Genomic DNA, 11496 nt, shown 5'->3' with positions numbered 1-11496 from the left:
ATCGGTATTGTACTGGGACCACCAAAAGGTGTCCGGGGGTCCACCGGGTGGGGCCACCTGCCCCGGAGGATTTAATGGGCTGAATATGGGAGGGAACCAGCCCCCTAGTGGGCTGGTGCCCCCCCCCCCAAGGGCCCGAGGCGCCTAGGGTTGGAAACCGTAGGGGAGGGGGTTGCCTCCCACCTTGCTTGGGGGCAAGTTTTCCCCTCCTGGCCGCCCCCTCCCCTCTAGATGCATCTAAGGGGGCCGGCCCCCTCTTCCCTTCTTCCTATAAATAGTGGGGGTGGGAGGGCAGCCGCACCCCTTCCCCTGGCGTAGCCCTCCAACCCCCCCCCCCCCCCCCCAACACCTCCTCCTCCGTAGTGCTTGGCGAAGCCCTGCAGGAGAACCACGAGCTCCACCACCACGCCGTCGTGCTGCCGGAGTTCTCCCTCAACTTCTCCTCTCCCCTTGCTGGATCAAGAAGGAGGAGACGTCCCCGGGCTGTACGTGTGTTGAACACGGAGGCACCGTCCGTTCGGCGCTTGGATCGGATCTTCCGCGATTTGAATCGCCACGAGTACGACTCCATCAACCGCGTTCTTGTAACACTTCTGCTTAGCGATCTTCAAGGGTATGAAGATGCACTCCCTCTCTCTCGTTGCTAGCATCTCCTAGATTGATCTTGGTGACACGTAGGAAAATATTGAATTATTACTACGTTCCCCAACAGAGAAAGCCCGGCACCCAGCAGTTTCAGCCCGCATGTGTTTTTTATGTGCGCTGCGATTTTCCTATTTGTTTAGAAAACTGCATATTTACAGATTGATCCCTATGGTTCGTGCATTTAATAACTCCACAACTGTGCATCGGATTGAAATGCTTTAAACATGTAAAATGCTTAGAATTTCACCTAGTTTCATAATTTGCAACTTTTTTTGACACATGAAACAGTAGGAGAGCCTCCTGCTGTGTAATTAAATAAATAAATGGGTGTATTTACATATGGTTTTTACAGGCCATCCCCTTTGGGGAGGGCTAGGGGAGCAGGAGTCTATAAAGAGGCTACAAAAGAGTTTAGAAAGGAAATTTGCTTTTCCCCAACTCTATGAGTTAAAAGGGAGAGGTCTACTTTTAATCTTGAGATCCAGGATGCTTTAGTAGGTGTTATTCCTCTCAAGAGCTTATTGTTTCTTTCTTTCCAGATGCTCCAAGATGCTTGTAAGAAGATTGCCATGAACAGTGGCTTGTTCCAGGACATTTTTGCTAGGTTGATCCAATCTAATCTTGTGCCTTGTGTATTCCAGCAAATGCCAAGGTCTGACCAATAGTTTTTGCTAAAGGAGCATTCAAAGAAGAGGTGCTCCACAGTTTCTTCCAAATTGGACTCGCAAAGGAGGCAGGTATAATCGTTACCAATGTTGTAGTGCCTTTGCTTCAACATGTTTCTGGAATTAAGCCTGACAGACAGTAAGAGCCAGCCGAACACCTTGATTTTCATGGTTGCTTTAGATTTCCATAGCCAGTTATAAGCCTGATGGGCCCGAACATCCTTGAAGTAAAACTTGTAATACTTGTTTGCCGAGTACATCTCAGTCCCCCATGTGAGGATCCACTTGTCAGCAGCATATTGGCTGTCCTGCAGTTGAATGTCTAGGACCAGCCGTTGAAGATCTCTTGTCTCTGCATGCACCTGCACCGAGAGCGGAAGGTGAAAGGTTTCTCCTAGTCTCGTGGTCCCCAAGAAATCTTTGACCGAGAGATCCTCCTGAATAGCGAACAAGAAGGCCCGCGAGTGTGTTTCTGATAGAATATCATCAAGCCATAAATCTTTCCAGAAAAGAATATCCTTGCCCGTGTGCACTTGAGCTTTAGTAATCCCTCGATAGATCGGCATGAGTTTTGTTACATCTCGCCACCAGAAGGAGCCGCAAGAGTCAGATGCGTGAGGGATCTTGTTACTGTAGTATGTGTTCCATATTATCTCAACCCAAGGCAGGTCCCATAGATTGTAGAATTTATGGAGGTATTTAAGTAAGGGCCATTTACATTTGTGCCCCTAACTCGAACCCACTACTCAGATTTGTCCCTAATTTCGAAGCATGCTCAAATTTGCCCCTCCACTGTTAGTTCACTGTGTAAAAATGCCCTTCTATGCCGTTATCATCCGGTCAAAGGGCTTTGACCATCTAAGGGGCGTTTATTAGACATTTTGCCCCTGCCTCCATGTGTCACTTACATGTGGGACCCACTCAGAAAAAAAATAAAAAGGAAAAAATGTTTCTCTCACCCCCTCTGTCCCTTTCACTTACATGTGGGCCCCTCATGGCCTCTCTCTCACCTCCCACCTCTCTCCCTCTACCTCACAGCCTCTCTCTCTCTCTCAACTCCGGCGACCGCAAGCTACTCAGATACCGTGCGCTGCAGCTGCCAGCTCCCCGAGCACTGTAGCCCTCCCTCCATCCATCCATCCCTCTTCCTCCCTCCCCCACGACCTCTCCCTCTCTCACCTCTAAAGAGCGCCACCGTCGCCGTTGCCTTCGTCTCCGCGCGGCCAACGGCAACCCCAAGCGCCTCCACCTTGCTAGGAAGCTCTTACAAGATGCCCTCATCCTAAAAGCCAACTAATTTGATGAGAGATGACTAGTGTCGAGTGCCACAGCACATCTTCCCCGCCTTCGACCTCGGACCGCCGATTTTGATTCGATGTCGTTGAAGCACGTCGAACGATTCCTTCCGCCAAAGGCTAGCTCGGGATAAAGGAGCATGTCCATGAGCACTGCAGGCCAGCTCTCTTCTAGCCCACGCAATGAATCGGGCAGGGGACACCCGTAGACGACGCCCCGGACCCCGTCCTCTGCCACGGTCGTCGTCGTTGACCTCCAGGATTCGACCGCCCCAAGCCACCGTAGACCTCCCTGACATCCGTTCCGCCATTGCTGTAAGGTCGCGCCCCTAACGCCCTCTTCCCCCTCTTGATTCTGCACCCGTAGCTCCTAGCATGAAGCCGCCCGCCATGACCGACCTCGGGTGGTCGCATGCGCGTGTTACCACCTATCTCTGCGGCGCCCAACTCGCTTGGTGTGCGTCGCGCAGATACACTGAGCCCCTCGGGCCCTCCTCTCGCAGTCGTCCGGCTACCAACGGTGAGCTGCCGGCAAGTGAGCCGCTCACGGCCAGGCATGTCTCGTCGTGGACCAATTTTGACCTTGACGGTGGGTCCCGTGGCCCACATGTCAGGGAAGGGACAGGGCTTGTGTGTGAAAAAAATATTTTGTTTTTATTTCGGTGGGTCCACCGGTAAGTGAGAGAAAGGGTGAGAGAGACATTTTTTCAACTTTGGGGTAGGTCCCATGTGTAAGTGAGAGAGATATTGCTTTTTTTACTCTGGTTGGGTCCCACGTGTAAGTGACATGTGCATGGAAGGGCAAATATGTCCAATAAACGACCAGTAGACGGTCAAAGCCCTTTGACCGGACGGTAACGGCATAGAAGGGCATTTTTATAAGGGGAACTAATGGCAAAGGGGCAAATTTGAGCATGTTTCCAAATTAGGGGCAAATCTGAGTAGTGGGTTCGAGTTAGGGGCACAAATGCAAATGGCCCATGATAAAATTATTAGTATATGAGATGTATGATATAAAAATTATATCGTTAGAAACCTCTTTCACATATGATTTCGATGGTATGCTTTGTGTTACATGCATGTCATATATCATTGTGCTAACCCGTGGTCAAAGATAACCTTGAAAAATGTATTAGGCCCTATATAAGTGGAAGGAGGGAGTAGCTCAAGTGTTCTTAGTGATCACGTTTTCCGGATCTTTGGATATCGTTAAGTGTAACGATATTCCTAAAACAACATTGAGATTATGACGTTGGAAGAACGATCATATTGAATCGACCTAAACTTGTTTGTTATGAATTGAGATAATATCGTCTATAATCAATTGTAATAATATGGAGTGTTAACGTGTGATTTTGCTCCTTAGACCATGAGAGTATCGTGGTCGCTTCTTACCGTATGGTGGGTTTTGGGGTTGCTCAAACGTCAGCTATAACACGGTAATCATAAGGACAACTTACAGGTTAATCGGAAAGTTTGACAGGTGCTTGGATAGCTCGAGAATGGGATTTGCTCCTCCAACGATGGAGAGACATTCTTAGGGCCCCCTTGGTGTGATGGCATCGATCGTCGTCTAGCCAAACATAGGTGACTTCGTCACGGGATGCCGAAACACAATAACGAGAAAGAAGAACAAAACCGGTAATGAGGATTTCAGTATAGTGAGCATTGTGATGACTCAAGAGGATATCGATGCATCCCGGGTTTTGTGAAGTATCGTGAAGCAAAGGGAACATCACATGATAACCATAGGTTCACTCGAATATCATTTGTGTGATCATAGGGATCGATATGGACGTCCATGATCCCGATGTCGGTCATTGAACGAACGGTTTCATTCATGTCTATGGATTACCGAACCTACAGGCTCACAAGCTTAAGGAAATCATGATATGTTGAGTGTTAGATAGGATGGGAGTGATGAGAATATATTTGTGAAATTGTTTCATTTATATTCGGAATATATTCGTGGAGGCGTATCCCGGGTCGATTCCTACGGCCAACCTTGCCGGCGCGTGCAAGTTGTTCCATGAAATGCCACTGCCGATGCTGACGGTCGACGACCCTGACTACGCCGCTTTCATGGAGAGCGTCATCTTTGGGGGCCGTGGTGAGGCCTTCAACTTCGACGGTCAAGACCATGCTTTCGATCCCAACGCGACCCAAAGCCAGGACGGTCGCGGCCAGTATGGTGATGACCTATTCAGTGGCCATGATGAAGATGAGATCGACGACCATGGCAACTCATGGCATGAAGATGATGACATGTATTGTGAAGATGAGGAAGAAGAGATCGACATTGCGGAGGAGCCATTGGTGTTTATCGATGAGCTCACCCAAAGGGTCAAGGCAAAAAGGAGGCAAAGCATTCGCACGGGATTATACACCCAAGAGGAGGACACTTTGATTTGCGGGAGTTGGATGAAGATAGGCCAAGATCCCACAAAAGGTGCCCAGCAAAAAGGATGTCTTTTGGACGAAAGTTCACAAAACTTTTCATGAGCTAAGGAAGTTTGCCCCATACCAATTTGTGAGCACCCGCGGCATCAACTCAATCCAAAAGAGATGGGGGTTCATTCAACAAAAGCGCAACACGTATTGTCCCGCGCTTGAGAGCGTCCAAACCCGTCCCGTGAGTGGCCTAGACGTTGGTGACTTGATATGAACCAGAGAGGAAGGCTTGGTTCGTGAACGGGCAGAAAGAGATGTTCGCACAAGACGGCCTGAACTAGGTGAGACCTCGGTCGTGGACTATGGTCGTTCATTTTGAAGGCTGGCTAGTGTGCCGGCAGCTGGCTTTGTTGTCGTCGCTAAAAACTTGTTCATTGTGAAGGCAATCTAGTGTGACGGCCGCTGGCTTTGTTGCCGGCGTAAAAAACTTGTTCATTTTGAAGTTTGGCTAGTGTATCAGTCACTAGCTTTGTTGGCAGCGTTAAACTAGGGAATGGCCATTTTATAGGCCGCTAGCATTATTGCCGACCAGCATGAACCACAGCCGCTGGCGTGACTATGGCGGCTAGCATTATCTACATCTTTGTTGCTTTAAAAATATTGCATGCAGCCGAACAAGATGTGACCGGCCACATTCAGAAATCCGGGCAGACACCGTCATTGCCATTCCTAAACGGACAAAATCCAAACAAAACAGACATCCCCATCCCTAAACGGACAAAATCCAAACAAAACAGACATCCTTTTGGTGCCATCCGTAAACGGACAAAATCCAAACAAAAAAGACATCCTTTTGGGCTTGTGCGTCTAAAGAGAAAGATCAAAGTATTGTCCTGGGTCTGGGGAGACAAACACTGAGGCTGTTGCCTGCAAAACCCGCTTGATTTATTATGCGAGAAAGAATAAAAAGAGATGGCTTTCAATCTCAAACTTTTGAGATTCAGGGTCTTAAACATATGATTACAGGATCCAGAACATGTATCGTTTACTCTTACTGACAGTAGGTACTTGATACTCCCTCCGTCCCAAAATAAGTATCTCAACTTTAGTTTGTACTCCCTCCGTCCCATAATATAGGAACGTTATTGACACTGAGTACAACTTTATACTAAAGTTGAGATTGTCAATAACGTTCCTATATTATGGGACGGAGGGAGTACTAAACTTGAGACACTTATTTTGGGATAGAGGTAGTACACATCCTCATCCCATCATCCTCATCCCATGACATTCCCATGACATTCAGGACAAATACCATCTTTTGTGTGACCAACCAGAAGAAGGTTCCAAGCCGGGTCATCAGTTTTCAGGTCTTGGAATTCACATTGCAAACTTAAGCTTTCTCCAGTTATGGGCATAATCTCCTCTGAAGAGCTAGCTGCGAGCTTGAGCTTGTTGTCCCGGGGTATCACTGCAACCAATAAAATAAAACAAAAACAACTTAGATATGTACACCATCTGAACATCTCACTATGTTGTTTGCGACAAGTATTGACACATAAGATGAACAGCAAAACCACATGCAATGGTTTTGCTGTGCAAAAAAAGAAGACAAACAAGAGGTACAAACAGCATTGGATTGGGGTACCCTGATCAAGAGAATTCTTTCACCCTAAATATCAATGTAAACATAGGGGGCTGGCCGTAATCTGCTGCAGACCAGCGGCATGGGGCTGTGTGCTCAGGTGGCACAGGACTAGAGGCAGCGAGAGGGCGGCCGACTGAAGAAACATGGGAGTCCTGACAACAGTCCAGGTGAAATGATGTCGGATGAGGCATGTGAGGATTAAGAAAACAGTTGGAGGGGTTGTCACCAGAATCAAGAGGAAGACAGACACATGAGGGCGCCAACGGGGCTAATACTACAGGAATTTTACCTAATGAAAATTCACGTGCAGGGAGAATGGCTTTTCACTGGCCCAATACCGAGTTACACGAAATACAAGCACTATCTAGAACAAAAGTATTCTAACAGAAAAAGGCAAAGATGTGACCTGATTGACCCAAACTAACCCAATGAAACACATTCTAAATCTTTTACCAACAGAAAAGTATGTGTTAAAGGTCTGTACATATAATCTAAAAGGTACAAGACATTTGCACTGATATAAAATTAGAGGACCAAGTTTTATGCTTTAGAAGAGCAATCACAATAGTGTGGTTTCTAGAGTTTTGCTTCAGAATAGCACACCAAAGTAGTAGCAAAAGAAGGCTGCGTGCTGAATCAAGAACTACCACGTGTATAGATAGTGAACAGTCTCGTGAAAAGCAAAAGATCCAACAAGGAAAAAATGGTAGACTCTGGAGGACAACTTGACGGCAGAAGGAGCAAGGTATTATTATTTATAATATAGTACTCCCTCCGTTCCTAAATATAAGTCTTTGAAGAGATTCCACTATGGACCACCTACGGAACAAAATGAGTGAATCTACACTTAAAATGCATCTATATACATCCGTATGTAGTCCATGGTGGAATCTCTACAAAGACTTATATTTAGGAACGGAGGGAGTATAAAGTTTAGTGCACCTACACAACTGGAGCAGCTAAAACTCAAAACACTTGAACAGCCTAAGAGAAGATTGATGACAGCAAATATATTAAAGGCCTCAATTAATTAATATTGCTATACCAAAGCAGCACAACGCAACCTCAAAAGGCAGCAAAAATAGAAATTTTGGGACAAGAGAAAAGCAATAGATAGAAAATAACACAGGGCAAACAGCCCTGATAAATAGAGCGGTATGTGTCCAGAAGTCCTTGTGCTGAGAATTGCTAATGCCTAATGAAGGGGGGAACACTCCAAAGAGACCCACAGAGAGAGCAGACAGCGCAAACTACTCCCTCCGTCCCAAAAAGCATGTCTTACATTTGTCTAGATACGGATGTATCTAGGCACGTTTTAGTGTTAGATACATCTGTATCTCGACAAATCGAAGAAAAGCTTTTCGGGACGGAGGTAATAGATATTAAGCATGCAGAAGTCTCACAGTTCAATTAGCCTCACAACCAGGCAGGATATGTATTGCATCATATTTAAGATAAATAGGCAAAGACACCAGTGTTACACTACCATATCCAACAGAAAGCTAAGCAAACACAACCATGTTGTATCGATACGTAATTACAAGGGACAACATTTGAATATTAAGAGAGCTTACCTGTTGGCCTTACAAGGTATTTGGAGAAGACAGTTGGAAGTAGGGGCACATTAGAAAAGAAGATTTGGTGAGCTTCCATGGGTTTTTTCTCATTCACGCACGCAACATTGTAGGGCTGCTGATTGATATATTTAGTAGATGGCTGCAGATCTTCCTGGTTCATGTCAACCATGATCATCCACGGCTGTCGAGAAAGTTCATCTTTCCTCAACAGGCAGCATAGGGCGTCCGGATTGTTCGCACAGACGACTGGGAACTGGGGAAGACAGCGAGGTATGTCCAGAGCATGGAAACCATCTTGCGCCCAGAGAAGATCCAGGTTGATCCCCCAATGAATCTTCCACTTGAACTTGCTACCATCCCCGATATCCAAAGTCCATACTGTGATCTTTTGGAGAGGCTGCTGCTGCCCTTGGATTCTCTCAAGAGGCGGACGCCAGCCATCAATGCGGACAAAGTGCATCATGCCTTGGCTGACGGACACACGTCGGAATCTCACCGCTAAGCACTTTGCCATCTGTGCCTTCTTAGAGTTCTCTTTTCCTCCAAGGAAAGGCATGACCTGTAGCTTCTCAGAGTACCCATCTCCTCCAGGGAAAGGCACGAAGTGGAGCACCGGGGACTCTAAATTGGAGAAGTCGCATAGCAGGACACCGCTCAAGTAGTCGACACAGCAGAGGAACCTGTGGCCGAAAGCAAGCACCTCCTTAGTTGACCAGAGGATGGGGAACTGGGTATTGCTCTCGTCTTGCGGCTGGGGGGCAGGCATCTCGGGGAAGCGTTTCCACTCTTTGGTCTTGGAGTTGAAGACGTAGAGCTCGACAAACATGGAATAATTGTCAGGGCCATTCTTTTTCTGGTAGACCTTGAGGTCGGAAACGATGTAGCTGTTGTCCGGGAGGCGCAGGATGCCTGTGGTGAATTTTGACATCAGAAACGGGCTTACCATGGGCTCAGTGTACAGAGGGAGCTGATCCACCGAGGGGGTACGACCAGCTGTGTAGACGAACAGATCTGACGGCAAGTCGTGGGGCTGGCTTGGGATGTTGATTTCGAAGAGGACGAGGTCCTCGTCAGTTGCCCGGACGTAGGGATACGCGGGCAGGCGGGAGGGGACCACGGGTTCGACTGAGCCTTCCCGCGGCCACTCGAGATCGAGGTAAGAGACCTCTGGAGGATCCGAGAGGGCGAAGGACAAGAAGCAGCGGTGGCCGGTGGCCGTGACGACTTCAACGGCGGTCTTCTTCTTATTGGCCGCCTCACGTGCAGCGTCTAGGTCGGCATGGCTGTGGGTGCGGCCGGAGCGATCCAGCATCACCCAATCGGGGAAGACGACGGTCTTCTCCTCTGGCTCTGGCGCGACTTCGGTGGCCATGGCGGTCTCCTCCTTCGACTCTCGCGCGACTATGGTGGCTACGAACATCTCCTCCTCCAGCCCGAGGCATGGCGATCGGATCTGGAATTTAGCAGCCGCCGCCTCCACAACCCTAACCCTAGGTTGTTCTTCTTTTGGCGGCGCGGGGGGGTGGGGGGAGGGGAAGGCGCTGATGGGCGAGGAAATAGGGCAGCGTCTCGCCTTTTAGCGCGAGCTGTGAGGTAATGGGCCAGCCCAACGCGGGACGCCCTGAATGGGCCGCCTCACTCACTGCTGTTTGGTTCCCGCACACGTACGAGAGCAACTAGTTAAGGAGCGCTCCGAACGCAACGATCAGCGTCATTTGGTGCGCTCTCAGTCATTCGCCACGTGTCGCGCTTTGGACGCTCCCTCTGGATTTTGTTTTTCTTTTTCGCACACGTTTTCGGCTTTTTAAACGGGTTTTTTCTCGGGTTTTTTTGACGTTTTGGTTTTCCCCCAATCTTCCTTAGCTTTTCGATATAAAAAATCAAAAAAAAATATGTTTGCGCGAAAAATATTTGTTTTTTTCCTTTCGCGAAAGTCACGGTTTTTCTTTCGCGAGAGGCACGGGTGTGCTTTAACGAGAGTCACGGGCATGCCTTTCGGAAACGAAAAAAAAAACGCATTTTCTGTTTTTTTCTTTCGCGAGAGTCATGGTTTTGCTTTCGCGAAAGGCACGGTTGTGCTTTCGCGAGAGTCGCGGCCGTGCCTCTCATAAAGGGAAAAACAAAATGTGTTTTCTGTTTTTTTTCTTTCGCGAGAGTCACGGTTTTGCTTCCGCGAGAGGCACGGTTGTGCTTTTGCGAGAGTCACGGCCGTGCCTCTCGAAAAGGGAAAAAATACGCGTTTTCTGTTTTTTTTTCTTTCACGAGAGTCACGGTTTTGCTTTCGCGAGAGGCACGGTTGTGCTTTCGCGAGAGTCACGACCGTGCCTCTTAGAAACGGAAAAAAACGTGTTTTCTGTTTTTTTTTCCTTCCGCGAGAGTCGCGGTTTTGCTTTCACGAGAGGCATGGTTGTGATTTTGTGAAAGGCACGGGTGTACCTCTTTCGAAAAGGGAAAAATACCGTGCTCTCGGTTCGGTTTTTTCATCCAATTTTTTTCGTGAAAAAAAGTTTTTCAAAACCTATCAACATGAGATCTAGTTTTGAAAATCTCGACGCGAGGAATCCAATGGTGAAAACGGTTCGAAATTTAGACGCACGGTTTAAAAGATAAAACGTTTTGAATAAACGGATCTACGGAAAAGGGAAAAACTCACAGGTTGCCACAAGTAGCGCGCTGCATGTGCGCCACTTGTCGCGACCTGGGAAGGTGGAATGTTTTTTGCAACGAGTACTCCTTAATTAGTGATTTCGACATCGTACACGTTGGTGACTAACTACGGGAGCCCTACCCGCAGGGGCTATTTATCGCATTAAGCGAGCCTGTAACGATCTCTTTGAATGACGTGAACAGTGTCACAAGGATCGAACCCAGGTCTTCAGGGTTCTCACCAGCGCAGCTAACCACTCCGCCCACTTCAAGTTACTGGTTAGTAGTAGAATCGCGATGAGGCAACCGAACCGGTATTCTCCATTTTTTTTTCTTTTACTCTTTTCGGTTTCTTTTGTTTCATTTTTTTCCTTCTCCATTTTTTCATCCTTTTTTCTTTCTTTTCAGATTTGTTTCATTCTTTCCATTTTATTTTGTCTCGTTTATTTTTCTTCTCCGGTTTATTTCATTATTTTCTTTTTTCTTATTCATTTTTTGTTTGTTTTTCTTTTTCCTTCATTTTTTCTTTTTTTTTCTTTTGTGTTTCGTTATGTTCATTTTTGTTTTCACTCTACATTTTCGTTCATATAAAAAACATTTCTGTAAAAAGTGATCAACATTTTTGTAAA

At 47.2% G+C, this 11496-nt stretch overlaps 1 protein-coding gene across 1 annotated transcript; it reads right to left on the bottom strand.

Annotated features, from left to right (window-relative positions):
* Positions 1–5956: 5956 nt before the first annotated feature.
* On the bottom strand, positions 5957–9742 carry LOC123113793 (uncharacterized). Its single transcript, XM_044535107.1, has 2 exons — positions 8219–9742; positions 5957–6467 (listed from the first exon to the last, which is right to left on the bottom strand). Exons 1-2 carry the CDS (start codon positions 9639–9641, stop codon positions 6274–6276), a joined length of 1617 nt encoding a protein of 538 aa, XP_044391042.1. The 5' UTR covers positions 9642–9742; the 3' UTR covers positions 5957–6273.
* Positions 9743–11496: the final 1754 nt, after the last annotated feature.

This window comes from Triticum aestivum, chromosome 5B (genome assembly GCF_018294505.1).
Source record: "Triticum aestivum cultivar Chinese Spring chromosome 5B, IWGSC CS RefSeq v2.1, whole genome shotgun sequence".
NCBI lineage: Eukaryota > Viridiplantae > Streptophyta > Magnoliopsida > Poales > Poaceae > Triticum > Triticum aestivum.
This window is presented reverse-complemented; position numbering and strand designations above follow the sequence as displayed.

Coding starts and splice junctions, on each gene's coding strand:
- LOC123113793 (XM_044535107.1), bottom strand. CDS start 9,641: ATGTTCGTAGCCACCATAGTCGCGCGAGAGTCGAAGGAGGAGACCGCC. Junction 6,468..8,218: donor ATACCTTGTAAGGCCAACAG/GTAAGCTCTCTT, acceptor TATTGGTTGCAG/TGATACCCCGGGACAACAAG.